The sequence below is a fragment of the Aureobasidium melanogenum genome (genome assembly GCF_000721775.1).
Source record: "Aureobasidium melanogenum CBS 110374 unplaced genomic scaffold scaffold_11, whole genome shotgun sequence".
Taxonomy (NCBI): Eukaryota; Fungi; Ascomycota; class Dothideomycetes; order Dothideales; family Saccotheciaceae; genus Aureobasidium; species Aureobasidium melanogenum.
The window spans coordinates 778,535-803,218 of record NW_024470063.1 but is presented as its reverse complement, the minus strand read 5'-3'; the positions used below and the strand labels follow the sequence as shown (position 1 = coordinate 803,218).

The following is a 24,684-nucleotide window of genomic DNA, read 5'->3' as shown; positions in this document are numbered from 1 at the left end:
CCAGTCAGATCTGGATTGGCAGGTCACAGTTGACTTATCGCAGCACTTGAATCGCAGCACTGTTTTCACGAATGATACAGAATTGAACGTTACTTCTTATTCAGCTGACACAACCTCATGACATTACTACAATTACACCTTCCTCATCAATCCATAAATATTTACATCAACATCATAGCTCCAGCGACAACAGCGAGTAAGCCCTCGCTGACAACGACAGCGTTGGCAGCACCAGTGTGAGCAGCTGCCGACGAAGAAGCAGCAGACGAGGATCCAGTGGCGCTGCCGCTGCTCGAGTGTGCCGAGGTGCTTGTGGACATCTTCGAAGCGGCGCTGCTCGAAGCAGAAGCAGAGGTCAAGCCCTTGCTTGTTGAGGCAGCGCTGGCAGCCAGAGAACCGCTGCTTGAACCTGATGAAGCGGCGCTGGAAGAAGCAACGGCAGTAGCTTCAGCAGCGCTGCCAGTGATGGCGCCAGGTCCCTGATTACCGGTTGCGGTGTAGTAGAGGCTTACAGCGGTCTGGCTGGGGTACTGATCGCTGACGGTTGTGGCCCCGGAAGTTGCGGTTTGAGGGCTAGAATCTGATACCGCGGAGAAATATTTGGCGAATACAGCTGTAGGCGTAGCAGCACCGCAGAATGACGACGACGCAGAGGAAATGATGTTTTCGAAGGCTTCGCGGACGGCCTCGCTACGGGTGCCGTGCACATACTCGCAGTTCAGGCAGCCGCTCCAGTTGGGGAAGTATCCGCCATTGCACATGCATTGCTGGTGAGCTTCGTAGGCCAATGAGCTGGTACCGTTGGGCTGGCAAGCAGACTCGATGTTGATGATGGCCTGGCAAGGAGGGACCGGTGAAGTGGTGTTAGGGTAACAGACTTCCTGGATGTATTCCTCAGTCGCATCGTTTTGACGGCCGAGAATAGGGTAGTCCAAAGCGGCGACAGTAGTGGCCAACGCGGCAAGAGCGATGTTGTACTTCATTGTCGTGGTTATTGTGTCTTTTGTGGATTCGGTGTGAGCGCAACGAAAAGCAAAGAGCGAAATCAAGCTATGAGAAATGGGAATCACACCGTCCGTTATATAATCTTCGACCAAGTCACGCTTTCACCCATCGGCTAGAATCTCGCAAAGTTTATGGATCCTACCCAAACCGAAACGACGTCGCCGCCCTCTACGACCAATGACATGGCATACATTAATGGATAAATGCTTGAAGAGGGCAAGCATGTGGAGAAATAAGATTGGCTTGCGCCGTTGAAGAAAACCCTGGCGTTCCCCCATATAGCAAGCCTTGACCTGATCGGGAAGGACAGGAAATGAAGACGGTGAAGATGGACGTGGTCAGCAAACCACCTACTTTGTTGGGTGCCTTGATCTCCAGGTCGCAACGCCGATGACGCAGTGATGTTTCTAGTATTTTCGTCTGGACCGGATGGCACATATCGCCGCATTGCTGCGAAAGAGATAGGACGGAGAGTGAGCGCATTATCCTCATGTTTGTGCTGTTGTGTTCGCGAGGCTGCGCTATCAAGCGAAGTGGCGCCGACCCCAAGGCAGCAACCTCATCTCCTGCGTTTTGAACTTCGTACGTGCGTAGCTATCGTGTCAGGCAACAGTATGGGGATGCGGCGATTCCATAACAAGAAAACCATCATGCCAATGATGCAAAAAAAACAGCTCGAAATCTTGATCTTGCGCCGACGATGTGCGTCAGTGTCGAAGATCTGGAGTCTTTTGGCGAAGAGAACATCTATCTTAGTGGGGGCCTTCGAAGCATGGCCTCCGAGGCCGAGTGCAGGTATTAATACCCCCAGCCTTGAAGCCTCCCTCAATGTCCGCAAATCTCAAGTTTGAGCTCCGCGTCTCTGCAACAACAAAAACTACACTGTGATCACAGTGTGACATGTACTCCAGGGGCGGCATTCCAGCGTATCTGGTAGAGAATGGTCCGAGGAGCGATGAAGACAATCAAGGATCTGAACAGACAGATGACGACGACGAGTTCGACTATTCACACAATCCAGAGGCTGAAGCATATGATGTAGCCATGAAATGGGCGCAACAGAAGGAAGTCGAAGCGATCGCTCAATAGCAGAAACTCAAGGCAGATCTCTAAGCTGGAAAACCAACGCCCATAGGACCTCTCGAAGGCAGGTGGGACCTTTCATCCGAACACTTCTACTCCGGCCAGTATAATTTTGACACATTATTCTTTGTCGAACCTAGCGACTCTGATCTGGAAGAATAGGAGCAAAACGTTGAGCCACAGGATACTGTCAGATTGGACGGGCACTTGCAATTGCGATCAAAGGGAGGGCTTCTCTGCAGTTCAATAGGACCATTCAGACCACCCACGAATGCCTCACTGATTCCCATTGAGCTACCACTATGGAATGAGGATTTCCGAAAATTAATTTTGCATGTCAAGATCACTTTTCTTGGTAATGGCATATTACGGCTTTCGGCACCTACGGCTCGCGTCAGTGGATATGGAGGTGATGAGGAGTACATCGACTTCGTTGTCGTGCGGTGCAACCTGGAGAAACGCAAGAGAGAGTATACCGACGAGCTTCGTCGACAAGAAGAGATTGAGGCCAAGTATGAGAGTTATCCCAAGAACACAGATGGTCTGAAACCTTGGAACGACTTTTAGAACACCACAGGAGTTTCGCCAAAGAACAAGCAGTTCAAGGAGCTTCAACAGTATATCGCCAGTCCAACTTCTTCTGATCAAGATGGTCGTGATACACAAGTGTGGATGTTGACGTTTATCGATAAGGATATCTCGCACGCTTCCGAGAACTCAATGTCGGCGATCTGACAGCAATCCAAACACAGCTTCGGCGACCAACCAGATCATTAAACATGCAACCCTCTCTACGTTATTCAAGAGACACTGTTCTTGCTTCAGACGGCCATCGGGTTTTCTGACATTTCTTTTTTCTTCGCGTGAGCAAGCTCTTGGCCTGAAACCATGTTCAAGTTCACCCCAGCCAATGTTATCTGCAGTTCGAGAGTGATAGGGAATCTGCTCCAGGCACCAGCCGCACACATTAAGACCAACAGAGTGACTAGTCCCATCACAGCTCTCAGTCTGAACCATCGACGTCCCGCCAGCACAAGCACTTTTTCAAAGGGCCGGACTCATGCGAAAGTCATCGCCTCTACCCCAGGAAGGTCCATTCCAGCACATCCGAAGAAAGGATCAACCCTGAAACGCATCTCCGCGACTCAAGGACCAGGTGTCAGACTTCGGTCTCAATATTCAACCCAAGCCATGACAACGAACAAACCGACCATATACACCCTTTATGAGCGACGAACTGGGACATGGCAATACGTGGTATCTGATCCGTCCACAAAAGCTGCAATCATCATTGACCCAGTGTTGGATTATGATGCTGCCACCCAGATGATCACGACTTCCACGGCTGATACGATTCTATCGCTGATCAAGGAAAGAGATCTTCGTGTAGAGAAAATCCTAGAAACTCATGTACATGCGGATCATATCACGGCAGCATCGTATCTTCAGAGCAGGCTTGCACAGGAACAGGGTCAGAAGCCACTCATCTGTATAGGGAAACGCATCGTGCAAGTGCAGAAGCTGTTTGGTCGGAGATATCACATTCCTGCAGAGGATTATGTGGGTGCATTTGACAAGCTTCTCGACGATGACGAAACTTTCAGCCTTGGAATTCTCAAGGTGACGGCTTTGCATCTCCCTGGCCATACGCCGGATCATATGGGCTACGTGATCGGAGGTGAGTCTGCTCTTACCCCTCAGCATTGACCCGAGCAGGCTGACATCACTTGCCAGACAATGTCTTCAGCGGCGACTCAGTCCTAAACACAGATCTCGGCACTGCGCGCGCTGATTTTCCTGGTGGTAATGCGTCCGACCTCTTCAGCTCTGGACGTAAACTTTTGAGCTTGCCAGATCATGTCAAAGTCTGGACAGGACATGACTATGTCACCGAAGAACGTGGGGAAGCGGTGCCTTTCATGACGGTTCGTGATCATAAACAAGGGAACAAGCATCTCAGAAACGGCCTTACCGAGGAGGAATTTGTCGCTCTGCGAACTCAGCGCGATGCGAAGTTGGCAGCCCCAAAGCTGCTTCATCCCTCTCTGCAGATGAACATCTGCGCCGGACGACTTCCTGAAGTCACAGAGGAGGGAAAAAGGTACTTGCATCTTCCGCTCAAACTTGGAAGTGAACGGTACCCTAGACATTGACATAATCCAAACCTTTTTTGGTTGTTAGCACAAGTCAGTTGTGTTGGATATGCGCACGTCTTTCGCATTTTGTTCTATTCACGTGCAATATACGAACAGCAGAAACAGTCACCCAAGTGGACATAGGACTGGCAGGCTGCAGTCATCGTGGCAAGTTCCAATCCCAGACGCACGCTGTCGACCATAGAGAACCACTCGTTGAGTAAGAGGCTACTTTTGAGGAACAATAGGTCCTTTGTGATTCTTGTCATCACAATATCTCCTAGAAGGCTAGTATATGAATGTCTACTATACTCTGTCAGCTTCCAACACAAGCTTTGCGCCTTGTCGCCTTCTCCAAGTCTCCTTTCTCGCCCTCTTCCTCAACCCCTTTGTTTAACAAGAACAATCCAGTAACGAGTCCCTTTATACCAGTACAGATCCCCAAAGTCGCCGCGGATCCCACATATCTATATGCCACAGCACCTACAAAGCTTCCCACAATCAACATACTAAGAAAACCCACCCGTCTATTCCTCTGTCTGTTCCTCGTTACTCCGGCAAAAAGACTCGGATCGATGAAGATGTCAATGTAAGCTGCTGTTACCATCGCAGTAGTGATATCTGTGATTTTGAGGGCGCGAACCATGCCTACTTGAGAGCCTGAGGATAGTGCCAATATAGCCAATGCAGCTTTCCGAAATCGGGGTTTGGTGTCATTATCTGCAGCGTGCGCGAGGATCGCCGCTACAGCCATCAGAACCGTCTGCCATAGGTTTGATGCTAATAACCACCACCGCAAATGTCTGATGCCGAACCAATTGGCGAGTTGTCCCAGAGTCAGAATTCCGGCAGCAAAACACGACAGAGAGATGACTGCGTTGATGAGGTCCACATGGCTTGAAGAATGAGGCGACGAGATGTCCAGCGCGCCGATGGCAAGGATGATAGTATTGCCAGTTTGATTGGAAGCAAAGCACGCAAAATCCGGATAGGCGATTGCGTCCTGCATGCCGGTAGCAAAGCTAAGCAGCAAAAGTTCGAATTCGATGATGTGTGTGTCTGCTGGTATTGACGCTTTCAAGTAGCGCGACAGTCGGGAACCTTTTTGGGCTTTGACGTGGTTGTTGTTCTCCGATGCGCTTGCATGTACGTCTTCCATTTGAAAAAGCGGCTTGCTGGGGATTCAGGTCTGTGAATCCACTATTTGATCTCTGGGGTCTATGTTGATTCTAAGGGCTTGTGACGGAGAAACGTTTGTGAATCGGCGACCAAGATAATTCGGCGACTTGACGAGCCTGCTGCGAAACACGGATACTCCTGCTCAATACGTTCCACTTCACAAGTCCACAAGCTGAAAGGGGTATTAGTTGTCTGGTCACTAAGTCAGGAAAGAAATCGAACTGATTGCTGGTTGCGCAGCGCGCCATTGAAAAGAGTTCCAATCAAAGTCCAGACTCTCCGTACAATGCCGTCCACCACTCCGATCTTTCTGCGGGAATTAGTTTGCAAAGTATTTTCGACTAACATAGTCTTCGCGTGACAGGCGTTCAAGAAGTTCAGATTGAGTGAACGACAGGTCGTGGAAGGTAAAGCCGTTGCTGATCTGTTATCCGCACGAATCCGTCGGATATCAATCCCGAGAATCCCATACTATGACATTTTCACCCAAACGTTTCTGGTCGCGCGAACATGTCCTGAATCCGACATTCAAAGCTCGTTTCTCTACAGCCTTGTCAGCATTAAAGAAACAAGGCACGAGCTCTCAGCTTTCTCTACTTGATCCAGTCCTTCGGCCCTTTCTAGGTGTCTTGGACCATATGACTGTAACACACTCATGAAAATGAGATCCTTCTCCAGGTCCCAGCAAGCACATCGCGGTGTTGTCTTATCATTGCTTGACCATCTGCTGGACATCTCATTTGGCTCACTACCGTGTTTGAACCTACAATGGAGAATTTGCCGATGACTGTCAACAGTAAACACGACGTCTAACCATCATATATTGCGTTCATGAGCTTGCTGTTGATGGAAGACAGTGGACTCTTGGCCACAACCGGCGCCTGCGTAATACTCTCTGTTGCCGCCTTCGAGGTAGGCAAGCTAAAAGCATTGTCAGCAGACCAGATGATCTTGAATCCCTATGGCTTCAGATAGAAACTTCGACATGTCCTGCCTTTTCTGCTAAAGCCTTGTTTGCAACCAATGCATATGAATCGAACAAAGATTGGCACTGGGTGTCGTCAAGGGAAGACAAACAACCAGAGTGTGAAATGTTGAGTCTAGGAGGGAAAAAGTCCAGGCTCGGATGCGGTTGGGGATCTTCTTTGCCGAAGTCTAGAGCCAGCTATCTTTCGTCAAGGCGAGTTTCAGGATTACAAAGTGGAGTTACATGGTTCAATGTCATGTTTGGCAACAAGAAATCCATGGGTCGATGGTCTGATCTCGGAAGGATGCTATCTTGGACGAGAAAGGTTCTTGTGAAGCACGTTTCAGACGTGCTTAGGGCTCGATGTCCACGTCACCGTCCTTGAGATCTGTGTTTCATTCACAAGAACAACTCATGACTTGTGGGAGAATTCCGATTATTGAATTGTGGCAGTCGGTATTACTAAGGGAGTCGAGTGCCACCGGAATGAGCATCAAATCGATGATTGTTGACGTGTTGACAAGATGAACTCCTTTTTGCATGGCTACATGAGCTAACGTGATTCTCTGACCAGCAGTCTCCTGATGCCAGCTTTTGCCTCTTGCAGTGAACAATACAACAGATATAAAAACACACCAGAACGCCTCCCCATCTGCCAGAACATCGACCCCAAAGCAAGCTACATCTAAGAAGTACCCTTGAGCTTGCCAACAACAAACTTAGTGCCCATATTCTGTACATTGGCATCGTTAGGGTAAGAAAGATGCTGGGCATCAATACCGGCACCATGCGTGGTATCACAAACACCATCGCCATAAGCACAAACATCCAAGGTACGGGAGATCCAACTCGAAGGGATGGAATTGGAGTAAGCGTTATACTCAAGCCCATTGACATTTCTGGTCGTAGTGCCGCCGGTGCTGTCGACATTGCAGGTCAAACCGCTCTTATGAAGAGGATCGCCGATCAAGAAGACACCCTTGACAGCAGTGTTTGCGGTGCCTGTCAATTGCGACAAGGCGTTGACGGTGGCGGCGGCGCCTTGAGAGTATCCCTCAAGGATAAAGCATTCGTTGGGGCTGCTCTGTAAAGTGGTCTTGATGTGGTTGACAATGTCGGCAGTGCCTGCTGCAGAGTTCTGGCTGTAGTCGGCGGCGTAGACGGTGTTGTAGACTTTGCCGCCAGACACTTGGGATTGGATGTTGCGGTTCATGGTGAGGAAGCCTGCGGAAGGGCCTTGGGCTTCGCCTGTGCCACGGGTGTCGATTAGAGTGTAGCTTGAGCAGGTTGTCTGGCGGCCTTCGAGGTCGACAGGGCTGGCAGTGGCGAGGCCGAGGAGGGAAGCTCCAATGACAACACTGTTTGTGAAGTGCATGATTGTGGTAGAAGAGTTGAATTGGGTTTGAATGAAAGTGGTGAGGTGGAAGAAGTGAGTGATGAGATGCGATTCGTCTTTGGAGACACCAAGGTGTTTATATACCTTTTGACTCGCTGTTGTGATGCTTATAGGCTGTTAGGCTCGCTTGTTTGAGACAAGATTGCTTAGCAAATAGCCCTACAAGCACGACTCGCAGCTGGAAGACAAGGTTATCGTTTCACCTTTCCACGCCACACCACAAGAGAACATACTACCTGCCGCGCGAGGGCCCAAACGTTGCGCTGAGAGTCTCTGCATGACTGCGATATCGCCGTTCTTTACCATCCTTAGCAGGATCTGCCATGTATCGCTCACCTTGGCAAGAAACGTGCCTTGTCGTCAAAGCACAAGCATCCAATCAAGCATGGGACGCCTCAACCTTGTTTCAACCTCCACCTGTCATGGGCAGCTCAGGGCAAATAGGGCAAGCCACTTGCTACGCACCCAGCCTGAAAAGTCACAGCCGTTCATCCTAGAAGGCCTGCAAAAGTCTGGTACACAGCTGTCCACGACTCATCAAGCATGCTTTGATGCATTCTCCGCAACAGTGTAGGAAACTCTATAGGCGAATCGCTCTCGAGTTGGTCAGATCTGCAGCGCTGCAAGTGCCGTCGAATATCTCCGCACGTCCTACGGTCTACACATGAGTAAGACATGCAAATTATTGCTCTTGCTCCATTGGCCCGACGATCTTGATTTTCTCGATGCGAGTCTCGGCCACTTGACCTCAGCACTGCTTTGATTGAGATGCATATGCAGTTCAGGTATTCCTTGTCCGTCGCAGAGGGGCTTGCAGGAAAGGAAGTCCCTCCGACGATCTGAAACATGCTTCTCCAACGGTCGAGAGCAAAGTACCGAGGCTCGAGTGTGCATCATTCTCCATCTCTTGGCAGCACCCCTTTAGACCTGAGTTCACTCCTCCCTGCGCCTCACTTTCGCTTTTGCCATCATGCTAATACGTAAATGTAAAGGCAAGGACAACGAAGAGCAAAATCTGTACAGCCTATAAGCTAGTGCCTCAAGGGCGGGTCAATAGAAAGAAGAGATTTAAGAATGGCGGGGTACAAACATGATGGCTCACACCCGAACTTTGGTTAAACACACCCTGCTATACATCGCTATATAGGCAAAACAGGCATATGCAGAACGAATCGGAAACACGATCTTGCATCTCGCGTATCATACTGGTATGCATATGCACCATAGGCCAGGTACCTGAACGCCACGATCGCTTGCCATCAAGATCAGGTGATCGAACTGGTGCTTGCATATCGATTGCGAGATGCGCAGTGCTCCTCCAATAGACTCCATGATCGACAACCCCATCTACAGCTCGGATATCAACCAGGGAAATCCAACCCAAAAAACCATCAAGCATAAACCTCCCTCAGCAACCACTCACACGACCTTTCATAAGCCAACTCTGTAATCCTCTTCCTCTCCCTCTCAGCCTTCTCTTCCTTTTTCGTGACATAATTAAATCCATGCTGTGCTCCCAGCACCATCTCCCACCAGATATTGCCCTTTCTCCACGTCTGCACACCTTGCCTTTCGTCCTCTTCTGCGTTTCCCTCTTGCTTCTCGCCTTTTTCGTGTTCAGAGTACAATTTTGCAGTCTCGTGGGCTTCATTGCAGAGCACATCGTATTCCGCACCCACGAATCTGAGGTAAGGAGGTAGGAGTCTGCGATCCGCGTAAATGGGAGAAAGCAAAGGGTTGCAGAGATCAACGCCAGAAGGCAAATAGCCATAAGTAAACAATTCCCCGCTTTTGGCAAGCACATCAGGTTCTCCGGCAGGTGTATCCCTGAACTCTCCTCTATACTTTGCCGAGAAATCCGTCGAGGGATACCAAAGCAAAAGCGCTTTGATCTTTCCCTGCAAAGAAGGTGTTTGTGCAACCGAGAGCGAGAGATTTCCTCCGGCGGAAAATCCTCCCATTGCGATTTTAGAGGCGTCGATGGGAAGAGTGTCGTCGGAGAGGATGTTGCTGACAACCTCAATCAAATCCTGGGTTTGGGTTGGGAACGCATACGTGGGCGCTTTCCTGTAATCACAGCTCACAACAAGCACCCCTCTTTTCCTCAAAAACTCACACCAAGTCTCGTCATGAAAAGGATCTCCAATGGCAAAACCCCCTCCATGAATATCAATATACAGTGGTAACCTATCTCCCGCTTTGGCACCTTCCGGGACCCAGATATCGTGGACCAAACCAGCTGAGCCGAGAGATTTTCGGTAGGTAGGTTGGAGGGTTCCCATGCCTTTGTAGCGGAAAAACCGTAGTGTGCCTAGGAGACTGCGGATGCTGAGTTTGAAGAGCCAGAGTCGCAGCCAGAGGCGTATGCGTGCGGAAAGAGGTTTTGGGATGTGTGTTGCCGGCGCAGGAGGTGCTGCTTCTGCTTTTTGAGCGGTAGGGGTGGGATCCATGGTTGACATTTCTTCCTGTGGGTTTGTGACAGAAAGTAGTGTTTCCTTGGGAGGTTTGCGCAAGTGTATCAAAGAGTAGCTATCAATTCTTTCCCTGTGTATATGCTACTATAACTCTTGCAGAACCCGGTGAGGTGGGAGCGAAGAAGTCTAGAAAAAAAGTCCCAGAGAAGAGATCCAGACAGTAGTGTTTCAGATACAAAGTCCAAGGGTCGTGTGCTTCTATAAAACACTAGGGTGCAGTCTAGAAGAATTAACACACTATTGGAAGTGGGGGGAAATTAACTTTCCTGATGCAGGCAAGTCTTGTAGAGTCGTTCCGAGAATCTCGGCAGTTGAGACGTTTGTTGTCCATATGACCCTGCTTGTCTGTTTTGACCAACCTTCAGTTTCCAAGAACATTGACGAATTTTGGTATTGTGCACGTGTGTATATTATTTGAAACGAGCACTTGTTAATTCAGATCTGCGGTAAAAGTGGTATAGCATGTGTGGTGATCAAGGTGTTCAACGATACATGATATTCGGCAAAGTGAGCCATTGTCGTGACCATGACGCTTGTGGAAAGAATGTCGACACCAACAGGGCACGACATTAAATCTATCACGAGATCCATTCTTCTATTTGCTCTAGTAGATTACATATCTATACCTTCAACTCTTGACCAACCTCCTCAATAGCTTTAATCAACCCTTCCAGAGTACCTTTCCTCGTGGCCGGGTTAACCACAACACGGAAGAACTTTCCCTCTTCTCCCGGTGCATAATCAACCATAAAGCCTCGAGGAATCAAGCTTCTAGCAATGCTCTCTGTAATCTTCGAATTCTTTTCTGGACTTCCATCTTGCTTGTTATAGTAAAAGCAAACCTGCCAACAAGGAGGTGGGTTCTCTGATACCAGGGTAAACTTTTGGTGTGAAGAAACAAGCGAGGCAAGGGTAGAGGCAGCAGAAAAGGCAGAGTCAATAGAAGACTCAAAGCCAGAACTACCGTAGTAGATCCAAGACAAAGCGAGTTTTAGCGCGTCGCCTCTGCGTCCGCATTGCGGTGTCAAGTCTGCCAGATCCCAAATCTCCGCCTCAGGTTTTGGTTCAGCAGAAGTGGGGTTTGCGGTAGTATCTGCGATTGAAGCGTCTTCGTCTTCGTTGCTGTGGAAGAGGTAGCCAGCAGGCAAAGTCATTGCTTTTTGGAATTGTCTCATATCTTTTCCAAGCAAGAATGAGCAAGTCATAGGTACTGAGAGCATTTTATGCGGTGTAACACCAATAGAATCTGCTCTTTCAATTCCAGCCAATTTATGTTTTTGTGCGGAGGAGAAAATGACGGGACCGCCCCAGGATCCATCAATATGAAGCCAAAGTTTATGTTTTTGACACACATCCGCAATAGCAGTGATAGGGTCGTAAGAACCCAGGACAGTAGTTCCGGCAGTGGCGTTAACGTAGAAGGGGACTTCTCCAGCATCCTTGGACTTTTGCACCGCTTCGTCGAGGGCGGAAGGAAGCATTCTGCCTTGTTTATCCACTGCAACGCCAATGACAGCAGAAGAACCGAATCCAAACATCTGCGCTGCTTTTTCGAGGGAGTAATGGCCATGTGCGGATGTAAACAGCGTAAACCTGCGCCCATTGATTCCATCGGTTTTAGTCTCTGGATGCAGGGTATTTCTCGCAATAGCAATACTAGTAGCATTACTCGCCGAACCTCCAGGTTGAGAAATACCACCGCCATGAGGACCGTCAAAGCCAAAAAGTTTAGCCAAAGCCTTGCTAGTCGTCTTTTCCACAATCGTCAACGCAGGAGAGACTTGATAGACGTGTAGATTCGTGTTCAGCACCGCAAGAAGCAGTTCCGACACCACACCAACGGCATTGGTAGATGCATATAGTTTATCCATGAATCCTTGATCCCAAGTGTTGACACTGTACTTGAGTAACTTTTCCACGATTTCCAAGAGACCGGTCTTGCCTTGCGAGGCTTCGGGGAGTTGGACGTCAAAGAGCGAGACTAGCTTTTGAGGGGGATGATGTTCGACGAGAGCGGTTCGGGGCCCTTGGCCTTCGATGGCGAGACCATGGCCAGTGTGTTTGATAGCTGCATCTTCGTCTGCAGAGCGAATGAAGGGGATGATGAGTTCTTGGATTGAGTTGAGGAGCTGTTCATTCGTCAGCTATTGCTAGTATCTCCAATGCTTGGAAGCTTTGCGTACATCGTTGACCTCGTCTGCCCTTGCCAATGGCTTTTCCTCGGCCGGTCTTGAAGGTAAGGATGTCATTGTGTTTGCTGTACTGAACAATCGCTCAAAAAACGAAAGGAATGAGCGAGAGGTTATATGTCGTCCTCACATGCTGTTAACAGATGACACCGGTAAAATTATTACGACATTTCTTAGCTAGCTAGCGTTATCGCCGAATATCGCCGATCCTTCATCTTATCCTAAGGTCGGCGACCTTCCGCTTTACTCCCATACATTTTCTTATGACTTGTCGACTAAGCTTACTGTTATTAATGCATCTTGAGCCATGTTGAGGTAAATGGTGCTATCAGTACACGGGAGGCACTTCAAGCGTCTGAGACGTCCAAGCACAAAAGCACACCCTCCTCAAGGCAGACAATGGTCAGAATTATTGAGACTTGTAGAGAAAGATGAGATTACACCAATGATTATTCCATGACCTTGTTTTAGTCTGTCTATCTGTCAAACGCCGCCTTTGCACAAAAACTCCCTCATCCAGATCAGCCTGTTCAAATTACATACAAACGATACGCAGCACTCTAGGCTTTAGTGCTGCTCACAGCATTAGCACCCGAAGCATGTCTACTCGAGTTCGAACTTCCACTCGGTCTGCCGCTGCTACCTCCAGCAACATGTTTCTCCCTCGCTTGTTGCGATCTCGCTTTGTTAGCTGCATGTCTCTCCCTCGCCAATTGGATAGCACTTTTCTTTTCTCCTCCCGCTGCTTGTGCTTGTTGCGCGTTTGCTGCTTGTTGTTGTCCATGTCTCATCTTTCTTCCATCCTTTTGCGCATTCGCAGCTTTGAGGTTTTTGTCTACTTCTGAGAAGCTTTGGAATCCATCGTTGGAAGCCTTGATCTTGGATTGCTTGATCCATTCACCGCGGCGTCGTTTGTACAAGTCCATTTTCCAGTTCTTCCACACGGCGCGGCCGCAGGGGTTGTCGCGGAGTGCGGCTTCGTTTTCATTGAGTTCCTCAGCGATGCGTTCGCGGATGAAGGCGAGACCGTGTGTGCCTTCCCAGATGGCGTCAACCACATGTGAGGCTTTGCTGTCTAGTGCCATTTCTCCGATGTGCCCGAAGAATTGCTGGATCAGTTTTCGGCGGGAGATGATGGAGGCGTTGTGGGATGTCATTGCAGCTTGGAGGGTACGGCAGATAATAGTGTCGCTGGCCATTTTCTGTAATGTGGTTGGTGGGAGGGCTGCAAGACTTTCGAGGATAAGGGCGCTGAGGGCTCCGGGAACTAAGATCATGCATTGGGCGAGCAGGGAACCTTGTAGCTTGATGGTGTGTGGGTTTGCGCGTTCTTCGGCAATGTGTGCGGGCATGCCTTCAGGTACTGCATTGCCGTTCACAGCCGGTTCGTCAGTATCAGGTTTGAGCAACTTGACAATGTCAAAGCCTTCAGGTCCGTTGTAAGCTTCGCTAAGTTGGACGGCAATAGCTTGGCTGTCGATTTCTCTGACAGCACATCTAGCGATCAAGGTCTTGATGACTGCGAAGCGGTTGCGCTCAAGCAGACTAGGGATCTGAGGGCAAATCTGCTCGTGTGCTTCCAGAAGATCGTCCTTGCTCAATCTCTCGAGGACTTTGCAGACGACGTAGCAAGCAATCTCGTTACGAGCCAGCGATGCCATACGATCCTTCAAAAGACCTCTATACAAGCTCTTGAACATCTTTCCAGGTGCATGTTCGATGATGCATTCGATAAGGTGAGAACCGATAGGATCGAAGAGAAGACCGTTGATGAAAGAAGCGCTGTCACACTCGGGAGTGATGGGGTCGTCTGGAAGCAGGGTACGGAAGATGGAGTTTTCGTCTTTCGCTTTTGACTTTCCAAATTGAGTGAGCTCGAGTCTGATCAAAAGTTGTAAGGCAGGGTTGCCGAGCTGATGTGTGGCGAGTGCGCGAAGGCTGGTTGTGTCGAGTCCTGATACACTGGCCGTCATGAGCTTCTCAAGTGCCTCGGTGAAGGACTTTGGTACGGGACGACGGTCTTCCTTGTCCTTGGTAGTGGTGTCTTCCTTGTCGGCACTGCTGCCATTGACAGTGACATGTTCCTTTCTCTTGCTTTGCATCAGAGACTTGTTTGTCGAGTCAGAAAGAGGCTCGCCGGCCAAGACAAGAAGCAGGACGCGCAGGGTGTGGGATGCGAAGCGATCGGTCATGAGGAAACCAACATTGCCTTCCATTTCTCCGAGCGTGAACAGGAAGAGATTTTCCATGCTGACATAGACGTCGCCATCTGCAGTTGTCTGATCTTCTGGCTTGGGAGGGTGGAGGAGCTCTTCGGTAACGACGGGAGCGGCTTGGATGAAAAGCTTCTCGCAACAATGCGAAGCAAAGCGGTGTTGGAAGAGGTGCATGAAGCTGTAAGATTGGTTAGTTGTGTGTAGATGCAGCATCGAAGACAAGCAACTCACTTGCCGCTGAACTTCTGGAACAGCGTCTTGAGTTGGGCCGGAGTCGACAATTGGATCAATCTCTCCATCAACCTCGAGCACGACTGACTGTTGGCAATCTTGAGCTCCTTGCCATTAGCCTCACGATAAACATTAGCCAAGAACAGCGCTCTCTCCTCTGCGTCGGCAAAGTTGTTCATCTCAAGCATCTCATCGGCGCGCTTGAAATATTCCTGCTCTTCCTCGTCCAGCATACCAAAGAAAACCTGCTCAACAGGCGGACCATGACCTTCTCCATCCTGGTAGTCGCCATTGGTGTATGCGCCGTCCTGGCCCAGTCCAACAAAGTCTTGTTGTTCGGCTGCTGCATCGACTCCATCTTCTGTTCTTTGTCGTTTGGGTTGCGCAAAGTCTTGGTGTGCTTCCTCCTCCTCTTCTAGCTTTCTCTTCTTTTCCTCGCCTCTACGGCCTCTCTTCTTCAACTCGCGGGGCATCTCGACAGCGAAGTGGTGATCTCCTGCGTGACAAAGTGGTCGTGTGTGTGGTGTGCAAGTGTCGCAACTCGGGGGTCGGAAAAGGACAAACAGACGGGCCAGATGAAAAGACGACAAAGATAAGCGGTATGCGATGACGCTCACAAAAATGTGCCAAAGTCGTTTTGAAACTTGTGTCTGCAAACTTTCCCGAGCCGGGCGACTGTTTTGCTTGTCGAAATCTTTTTTTTTTCCTCCGATAGAAAAAGTCCCGATTCGCCCGATGCTTCGATCTTTGCGGGGGGCCCACTTAGATCTTGACGCTTTGACCTCTGTCTTCTCGGACAGAAATGACGGGTGTGAGGCTCTTTACTGGTGCGTAGACGTCGGTCGCTGAATAGAGACACAAGATTATCAGAGGTACGAAGAGTAGAAGAGCAAGAGACGATAACGTTGCCCAGAACAAAGATACTGGCTTGTTGCTGCAAATCCTTGCTGCAGGCCCCGTCCGATCCGCCATCTCACTCATCTCAATCTATTCATGCAAGATCTCAGATCGAGCAGCTGCCAGATTTCGATAGACTTGCCCTTGTCTGCACAATCTACTATATGTGAATGTCTATATACATGTATATTGTGTTGCAGTCCGTGGCTAAGCGGTTGGTCATTCTTTAGCTGTGTCACTGGCACACTTGTCACTTGAATTCGGGCGCGAGAAATCTCCTGTTGAAGATCTGTATTGTGCAAGCCGTTGGCGGCAAGCGTGCTTAGAGCGCTCGCTGCAGCAGTGCACTGTGCCATCGGCTATGCACTGCATCAACATACCACGCTCCACAAGACGTGTCAACCGCATGAATCCAATCAGCCTTCCCTGCATCGTGTTTATGCACAGACATACGCACGCCACTGGTGACTGAATCTGCCCACAACTCTTCCGATGGTTGCTGTGCTCATGGCTACGACCGTGGCTACTTGCATGACTTTTCGCCTTTTATCTAACGCCACGTATATCCTGGTCGCGTGTATCGTATTCTTGCATCTCGGCTGCTGCTTGCTGCATCTTGATCGTATCTGACACCGATCGACTTTGTGCCACAAATGTCTCTAGATCGTCCAATCAGTCTTCTTGTCGCGCTAAGCGAGCAAGATCCAAAAAAAATCCCTGGTTCGTTCCACCGTCTCGGATCTTCACATGTGGAGCTGTCAGCTGTTCAAAATCTCGTGTTTGTTATCAAGCCAACATTGACGCTTTTTGCTCGCTACATATGTACAAATAGATGAAACTCCTCCTCAGATATATGCTTTGCTCAAAATTCAATTCGTGATCGTCTTCCGCGTTATTTCAAGCGCTTCATGGGCTTATGCTGCGTTGCCGTTACCGTTGGTCTCTGTCTGTGGGATAGCGTCGAGTGCAGTTTGGAAGACCTTCTTCAGAGCTTCAGTCTCCTCAAGACCAACACTGAAGCGCACGAGATTTGCTTCTACACCAAATTGTGCAGCCCAGTCAAGCTCGGTAAAATGTGCAAGCAATGCGTAGGGTGAGCTGTGAAACCAAATTAGTAAGAACCAGGGGACAGTCACGAAAGGCAAGACTTACCTCAACGTAAAGTTTGTTCCCAATGAAGGACCCTTTGCTGTGTTGAGATTGTCATAGAAGGCAATTGCATCATCCATCGAGTAGAAAGTGGCAGACAAGAGACCTCCGTAGCCACCGTTGGGAAGCCTACAAGCATCGTAGTACTTCTTTGACGGCGAGTATTTCGGGTAGTTTACTTGCTTGATACGAGGGTGCTGCATCAAAACGTCACAGATGGTTTCAGCATTAGTGTTTATACGAGCAATACGAGACACGAAATCTCTGCTGTTGCGCTCGAGGAACATGGCGTCCTCCTCAAAGAAGTTGTCTTCGTAGTCTTGAGCCAGGTACTTCTTTAAGTCGTTATAGTAGCGACCTGCAGGATTCAGGATGGCCGAGCCTCCCATAACATTGCTGTCGCCAGAAAAGACCTTGGTCAAACTGCTCACGACGACATCGGCATACTGCAATACATGAACGTTCAGGAAATTGCCAATCGTCTCGTCGATGACAACGGCAAAGTCGTACTTGTCGGCCAGTTGACGAATGCGCTGCAAGTCGGGGCACTTCAGCAAAGGATTGCTGGGAAATTCGGTGAAGAAACTCAGGAAGCGCTCCCCAGCCTCAAGACGCTTTTCCAAATCATCCAAGTCCTCTTGTGAACCATTTCCATAGAAGACAGCACCAGGACCCCACTTCTGCAAGATTTTCAGCGTGTCAACATAGGGGAAGCCGTAGCTGATGCTTTTGTTCTTGGGGCGAATCGCCATCATGGTGCGATGTGTGTTGAAGATAGAACTCATGCCGGTAGGGTAGAGGAAGACGTCGTCGACGGAGAAGCCTTCAGCACTTCGAGTACGTTCGACATCTTCGGGATGCTTCAAAGCTTCCTTCAAGTCGGCATCTGAAGTCAAGGAACCAGCGATACGGCGGCGAATGGCGAGCTTTGCTTGTTGGGCAAACTGAACATTCAAATTGCGACCAAATCTTTCTTCGACAAAGGCAAATGGATCGGCGCTGTCTTTGTCGTCCTTTTCCGAGGTTGGAGATTGGTGGGGAGTGTCGATTGACATCTGGCGTTGGTATCTGCGAGGACCCTTGCGTGGCTTGTCGTAGATGGACGCCTTGTCGACCATGGTGCCGTCAAGCAGATGCTTTTCAACAAACTCGGCTCTTCTGCTTGACACACCATCTCCACTGTGCTGCCATACTTGCTTTGCGACAGGCCAGAGCTCGGTAGGGTACAATACAGCGGACAAACGGGGTAAGACGTGTTGCGACTCGTCGTGTGATTCGGTCCTTGGGTTGGGTACGAAATCGATGATGCGGGCAGTGCCTTGGGACTCGGGAGCCATGCGGTGCATGAATTCAAGAAGACGGTTGGCGGCTTTGTGAGTGGGAAACAGCATGGCATTCTGCGAGGGATTGCCATAGCGCTTGACAATTTCAGTGGCAAGACGTTGGATGCTCTTGTGGATGAAAAAGCGAGGGTAGCCACATTGCATCTTCTCGACGATCCATGGCTGGGCCTCTTCGTAGGCTACGTTGGCAGCCCATGTAGGTAGCGAGACACTGACAGCCTGTGTGGGGAGTTAGTCATTGATGTTTGAGTGTTTCGAGGATGGAATTGTGTACGTGAGGAGTGTCGGCGGGGATTGTGTCGCCGACATTGTCATTGAATGCCAGTTCGACGGGCATGATTACTAGAAAAAGTCAAGAAAGTTTAGGAAAGAAAGGTCAGCAATTGGCAGGCGCAAACAAGAATGACAGGACATTTGGGAAGTGACTCTTGTTCGACCCTTCCCAGATTCCGGCGCCCCACGCCGCTGTCGGCATGTCGAATGTATGCACTTGCCTCGAATGCTTATCGCCGCGACAAGCTTATCTTAACTCCCCGCCATGCAACTTCCTTGTCAGAAAAAAAGTCCAAACGCCAAGCGAGACTTTGCGCCGCTGAAGGGAAGCTGCAACAGCTTTTGTTCGAACATACACATTTCTGCCACTCTTCAACATGGCTGTCCCTTCGAGCAAGCGAAGAAAGCTCAGCCATTCGCCTTCGCCCGTAGAAGATGACGACGTCTCGATTGCCTCCGGAAGCCAGCTCGACCATCTTGACGAAGATGACATGAGCCAGGACGACGACATGGAAGACGCAAATCTCGGCGCAGACGACATGGACGACATGGACGACATGGACGACGACGAGGAAGAGGCGGAGGAAAGTGAAGAGGAGGAAGAGCTGCAAGAAAAGTCAAACAAGACCAAGGACAACAAGACAAAGCCCAAGAGCAACAAGTCGCAGGCTTCTTCGCTCGAGGCAAGCAGCGCCGCCTACACTGGAGGAACCTTCAAGAGCAACATGTTCAAGCTGCAGGTGGACCAGATGCTGTCCAACCTTCGCCCGAGACAGGGCAAGAGAGAGGCCACAGCCGCAGACGCTCTGCACAAGATCAAGAAGCAGATCGACGCAATCCCCCAAATAGACGCCCTCCCATTGCTCCAGGCTGAGCGCGACATGATCAAGAAGTCAAAAGTCGCCATTCCCTTCCCTGAGCCTCGCCCTGCCCACGACGTCAAGTACAAGTTGGCCTACGAGAAGCCTCAGAACATCAACGTCATTGGCAGTTTCCCTCTCAAGCTGTCCCTCCGCGATCGCCAGGCTCCTCTGTCCATCGACATGGTCGTCACAATGCCCAAGTCGCTGTTCCAGGAGAAAGACTACCTGAACCACCGCTACTTCTACAAGCGTGCCTACTACCTGGCCTGTATCGCTGCTGGTCTGCAGTCGTCTCTCAAGCAATTCACTTTCCAATTCGTCAACTTCCGCAACAACCCTCTTCACCCCGTCTTGCTGGTCCAGGCCAACGAGTCAAGCTCTGAGAACAACTGGCGTATCAACATCATCCCTGGCATTCCAGAAGGCACTTTTGCCGACAACAAGCTTCTGCCAAGCAAGAATTGCGTCCGTCCCGCTCAGTCTGGCGATGAAGAGCAGGCTCAGGATCTGCCCGCTACACCATTCTACAATGCCTCGATCCAAGCTGACAGCCATATCACCTCCTATCTAAAGTTGTTACATGCTTCTTCGACTGCTTGTGAAGGATACACGGATGCTTGCATGCTTGGTCGTGTCTGGCTGAGACAACGCGGTCTTGCCTCCGAGACGAACAAGGGCGGCTTCGGCAACTTTGAATGGGCCGCGACAATGGCGAATCTGCTCAGGACTGGCGCTGGCTCGGGGAAGCCCGTCTTGTCGAGCGGCTACAGCAGCTACCAACTCTTCAAGGCCACTCTCCAGTACATTGCTGTGAAGGATCTCGCCAAAGAACCTGCTTTGCTTGACGCTGCTGGCATTTCTCTCAGATCCGAGGACGGCCAACCAATTCTTTACGATGGTCCTCGTGGACAGAACATCCTCTACAAAATGACTTCCTGGTCCTACCAACACCTCCGTGCTGAGGCACGTACCACCCTCAAAATGCTGGGTGACAACCTCTTTGACCAATTCGACTCTGCCTTCATCCTTCGCTCCGACAATGTTCTCAAGAGATACGATTTGGCCGTCCGTGTGTCTTGCTCTGCTCTGACTTCTGATGCTTCCGAGGATCTACAGATTCTGCAAAGATACGCCAAATTGTTCAGTGTGTTCAGTCAGGGTCTGGGTGATCGCGCGACCCAGGTCGTAATCCAGTCTCCTGGTCACGAATCTTGGGCACTTGGATCTGCTAGACCCAACATGGCGCGAAAGGGTGAGGTCTCGGTTGCCATCAACCTTGACTCCACCAACGCTTCTCGTGCTGTTGATCATGGTCCTGCTGCTGAGCAAAAGAAGGAGGCGGCCGCTTTCCGCAAGTTCTGGGGCGAGAAGGCTGAATTGCGCAGATTCAGAGATGGAAGCATTTTGGAGAGTTTGGTTTGGGCAACCAACAGCGGCATGTCAATCATTCAGCAGATTCTTACTTTCCTGCTTTACCGTCACTTTGGACAGGATGCAGCTGCACGTGCTGCTTTCTCTGGTGATGAGTGTGCTAAGCTGATCAAGCAGAGCAATGGGCTTGCTGCCTTCCAGCCTTTGATGGAGGCTTTCAAGACTTTAGAAAGCGACATTCGTGGCATGGACGACCTGCCTCTCACCATTCGTTCTATTCTGGCCGCCGACTCGCAACTCCGTTACTCCTCTGTGGAGCCTCCTATGTCATCTCAGCAGCCAATGAAGCGTCCCGCTGATGTTGTGCTTCAATTTGAAGGCTCTGGTCGTTGGCCTGATGATCTTGTTGCCATTCAACGTACCAAGATTGCCTTCTTGCTCAAGATTGGTGAGCTGTTCGAATCGATATCGGAGGGCGTCACTTCTCGCATTGGTCTGGAGAACGAAGGCGAGGATATCCTGAATCAAGCATTCCTCGACGTCATCTATCCTACTGGCTTCTCCTTCCGTGTTCGTATCCATCACGATAGAGAACAGACTCTGGTTGAGCGTATCTTGAAGTCACAATCCGCTGCACCTAGCGAAAAGGAGGCTGCAGCTGTCGCCCTTGCTACTTATAAGCGTGTCTTCATCAAGTCGCCAGCGCATACTCAAGCCCTGCAGAAGCTTTGCACAAGATACCCCGTGCTCTCACCGACTGTTCGATTGTTGAAGAAATGGTTCTCTGAACACTTGCTGAGCAACCACTTCTCTGAAGAGGTCATCGAGCTGTTTGCTATCCACACCTTTACCCGCCCATGGCCCTACAACACACCGTCATCCACTCAAGCTGCCTTCTTGCGCACTCTCTCATTCCTCTCACGATTTGAGTGGCGCACTGATCCCTTGGTCGTAGACCTTGGTGGTGACCTCAACGCCGACAATGTAGCAGCAGCAACAACACGATTTGAGGCCTGGCGGAAATTGGACCCTGCACTCAATCGTGTTGTCCTCTTCGTCGCCAGCAGCAACGACCTTGAAGGAACGACCTGGACAGATGGTGCACCAGCAAAAGTCGTCTGTGGCCGCATGACCGCATTAGCCAAAGCCGCAACAGCCGAAGTCGAGGCCAAGTCGCTATCGCTAGACATCGAAACACTCTTCGTCTCACCTCTTGGCGACTACGACTTTGTCATTCACCTCAACCCCGCGTACACCACAACCAAGTCCAAGGCAGCAAGCGGCAAATACAAAAACCTTGCCATTGCCGAAGAGACGAATGCAGAACTCGTCGATTACGCACCAACGGACGCATTCTTCCATGAGCTGCAGAGTGTGTACGGTCAATCGTTAGCACTGTTCTATGGCGGAGCTGGCAGCACTACCATTGCTGGTCTGTGGAGTCCTGTCACTGCTGCTAGAGCCTGGAAGGTTAACCTCGCGTATTCGACGGTGCCAGTCAAGAAGGGAGATGAGGTCATCGCTGAAATAAACAAGACTGGTGTTTTGGCAGAGATGGCAAGATTGGGTGGGGAGTTGGTCAAGAAGATTGAGGCCAACAGGTAATTACGAGGTTGGCCTTGGTGTTACGTTTCCACTACACCAAGCAATCTATCTATTTGAGCATCTTGTACCTAATTGAGCGAACGATCTGTCATCAATCTGTTTTATTTTCAGTCCAGTCTCGTAACAACATCAACATAACCACCAAAATGACATTTCTTGACGTGGGTTCTTTTGTTCATCGGCAACATTTCCGTCTCCAATTCCTAGAACTGAGAGTCCAAAATAGGTTACGCAGGCCTCTAATAAAGTGATTTAAACTACTACTTCTCATTCACACCAAAGCACTATGATCTGTCTACGAGGGTGGAGCACTTGCAGTACCATTGGCAGTTCCGTTACCAGCACCGCCACCCATACCACTACCCATACCCCCAGAAGACTCATCCATCACACCACCAGTACGGTAGTAGTTTCCCGCAGGACTAACAGTCTGGTTGTTTGTCATGTCGACTCCCATAGAGATCCAAGCGAGCACGCCGTCACTGATGTCCTCGCCAAGCAGGATATATTCTACCACAGGGTCGACACCATCGGTGGCTGTCTCTTCGGCCAAACTCGAGTCCTCGGCGTTGGTTGTCCAGTCTTGGGTGTTGGTGTTGTAGGGGTATGTGGCTTCGACTTGTTTGAGCAGGGACATGTCGAAGAAGAGTTGGCCCACGTGTTGGATCGAACCAGGTGACATTGTGCCGTTTACGTAGAGAGTGGTCTTCGTATGGGTGATGATGTGAACGTGGTTGGCACGGCTAGAGTGAATTTCGTCAACAATGTCACGTTGATTTTCAAGTGGAGAGCAATTGTATACCTTGTGTAATGGCCAGGAACAATAGACTCGAAAGTGGCAACGCCTTCGGTGTCGGTCTCTGCGATACCACGCAGGAATGTAGTGTTGACGTTTGCAGTATCGGATGAGTCTCCATTCCCATTGGCGACAATAGCTGAGTATACACCAGTGGCATTACAATGCCAAAAGTCAATGTAAACATCAGGAACAGGCTCGCAAGTGTTGACATCAATGACCTGGATTTCGAGAGTCAAAGGTATACCCTCCTGGTCCTCAGTGATGTTCTTGCGGATATACTCGCCCTCGACATAGTAAGGACCTTGAGTTACTTCAGGCACAAGGATACAGGAACCGTTTCCAAAGAGGTAATCCTCAGTGACATCCATATTGATGCTGGTGTCGTTGGAGAGATGAGTGGTGTTAAGCACAGAAGCGGCATCGCGTTTCTCTGCTCGCTGGTTAGCTGCCAGGAGCAGTTTTTCGTCCTGCAGAGAGGTCTCACCCAGACCACGCTTCTGTCTGGCATTGGTGGCTAGAGCCTCGCGGCGAGCGAGGGATCTCTGCTCAAGACCACGAGCTTTGATTTTTGCTTCGCGGTGGTTCAGAGATCTCTTGATTGGAGGCACTGAGTCGTAGTAAGAGCGACGCTCGAGAGCTTCTTCACGTGGATCGTGACCGGGATGAGCAGCGACAAGGCTGGTCAAAGCCATTGAAGCAATGATAGTTCTGAAGCTGACCATAATGAGAAGCAAAATGATGATGTGAAAGAGATTGATGTTCGGAAAGAAGAAGAGGTAGAGAGACAGAACGAGCAGGTTTTATACCTGATTGACCTACCTGGAGTTTGGAGTTGTTGCTTGATACAGGCGCTGCGCAAGCAATTCTCGGCGGCTGGGCACCACGATGCAGTATTGGCTTTAGCGCTGCTGACAACGAGCAATTCAAGGGTAAGGGCTCTAACATCGAGAGCACCTTGGACCGAACCAACGGGTGGAGTTGTTCCAACAACGAATCATATCCTTCCAATTTACAATCTGCTGACGCGGGATCTTCAAAGGGATGAAGGGCCTGTTTCAACTGGTGATATGAATCTGCCTTGGCATATTGAGGGCATTACAGGCAAGTTGATCTCGCAGCTGTGTCGTTTCCGTCCGCCTGTGGACGTGCAGAGGCACAGCCTCGTCCGATGACATATCCTGATCAGATGTGCTTGTGACTGTCCGTCCAGTTACGCGATGTGCTGTGCTAAGTGATATCACCCACCATTAAAGACTTGCCGAGATCCCTAATTGGCGTAGGTTTCATTTGCGTAGAGTCCGTACTCGAGTCCCAATGGGGAGTCTTGATCACTTGCTGTCCTGGAGCTTCAGCCGACCCCAAAGGACTTTGCCTAAGTAGCGACTGCTGAAGTCGTTGCGTCGTGGTGCAGGCGATCTTGTTACTTGCCAAGAGCGATACGCGTGTAAGTCTAGAGTGAGAGTCTGCAGAAACAAGGAGATTCGCAACAGTGAATGTAATAAGTGTTGG

At 50.0% G+C, this 24,684-nt stretch overlaps 9 protein-coding genes across 9 annotated transcripts; 2 read left to right on the top strand and 7 right to left on the bottom strand.

The window, feature by feature from the left end:
* Positions 1–161: 161 nt before the first annotated feature.
* On the bottom strand, positions 162–983 carry M437DRAFT_49397 (uncharacterized protein; the record flags this gene model as incomplete). Its single annotated transcript, XM_041021824.1, has 1 exon — positions 162–983. One exon carries the CDS (start codon positions 981–983, stop codon positions 162–164), a length of 822 nt encoding a protein of 273 aa, XP_040879667.1.
* Positions 984–3,279: 2,296 nt separating this feature from the next.
* Positions 3,280–4,241, top strand: M437DRAFT_75749 (putative metallo-beta-lactamase domain protein; the record flags this gene model as incomplete). Its single annotated transcript, XM_041026476.1, has 2 exons — positions 3,280–3,766; positions 3,823–4,241. 2 exons carry the CDS (start codon positions 3,280–3,282, stop codon positions 4,239–4,241), a joined length of 906 nt encoding a protein of 301 aa, XP_040879666.1.
* Positions 4,242–4,646: 405 nt separating this feature from the next.
* Positions 4,647–5,382, bottom strand: M437DRAFT_66497 (uncharacterized protein; the record flags this gene model as incomplete). Its single annotated transcript, XM_041024761.1, has 2 exons — positions 4,647–4,690; positions 4,734–5,382. The coding sequence occupies 2 exons, from the start codon at positions 5,380–5,382 to the stop codon at positions 4,647–4,649; spliced, it is 693 nt and encodes a 230-aa protein (XP_040879665.1).
* Positions 5,383–7,054: 1,672 nt separating this feature from the next.
* On the bottom strand, positions 7,055–7,744 carry M437DRAFT_49684 (cutinase; the record flags this gene model as incomplete). The annotated part of the gene is made up of 1 exon (XM_041021874.1): positions 7,055–7,744. One exon carries the CDS (start codon positions 7,742–7,744, stop codon positions 7,055–7,057), a length of 690 nt encoding a protein of 229 aa, XP_040879664.1.
* A 1,412-nt stretch (positions 7,745–9,156) lies between these two features.
* M437DRAFT_49093 (alpha/beta-hydrolase) lies at positions 9,157–10,215 on the bottom strand (the record flags this gene model as incomplete). The annotated part of the gene is made up of 1 exon (XM_041021778.1): positions 9,157–10,215. One exon carries the CDS (start codon positions 10,213–10,215, stop codon positions 9,157–9,159), a length of 1,059 nt encoding a protein of 352 aa, XP_040879663.1.
* Positions 10,216–10,859: 644 nt separating this feature from the next.
* M437DRAFT_49377 (PLP-dependent transferase) lies at positions 10,860–15,348 on the bottom strand (the record flags this gene model as incomplete). The annotated part of the gene is made up of 4 exons (XM_041021823.1): positions 10,860–12,383; positions 13,010–13,219; positions 13,268–14,822; positions 14,876–15,348. 4 exons carry the CDS (start codon positions 15,346–15,348, stop codon positions 10,860–10,862), a joined length of 3,762 nt encoding a protein of 1,253 aa, XP_040879662.1.
* Positions 15,349–16,686: 1,338 nt separating this feature from the next.
* On the bottom strand, positions 16,687–18,601 carry M437DRAFT_75744 (PLP-dependent transferase; the record flags this gene model as incomplete). The annotated part of the gene is made up of 3 exons (XM_041026475.1): positions 16,687–16,870; positions 16,925–18,483; positions 18,539–18,601. 3 exons carry the CDS (start codon positions 18,599–18,601, stop codon positions 16,687–16,689), a joined length of 1,806 nt encoding a protein of 601 aa, XP_040879661.1.
* Positions 18,602–19,094: 493 nt separating this feature from the next.
* On the top strand, positions 19,095–22,376 carry M437DRAFT_49785 (Nrap protein; the record flags this gene model as incomplete). Its single annotated transcript, XM_041021893.1, has 1 exon — positions 19,095–22,376. The coding sequence occupies one exon, from the start codon at positions 19,095–19,097 to the stop codon at positions 22,374–22,376; it is 3,282 nt and encodes a 1,093-aa protein (XP_040879660.1).
* Positions 22,377–22,671: 295 nt separating this feature from the next.
* On the bottom strand, positions 22,672–23,897 carry M437DRAFT_49414 (aromatic compound dioxygenase; the record flags this gene model as incomplete). Its single annotated transcript, XM_041021830.1, has 3 exons — positions 22,672–23,119; positions 23,179–23,620; positions 23,660–23,897. 3 exons carry the CDS (start codon positions 23,895–23,897, stop codon positions 22,672–22,674), a joined length of 1,128 nt encoding a protein of 375 aa, XP_040879659.1.
* Positions 23,898–24,684: the final 787 nt, after the last annotated feature.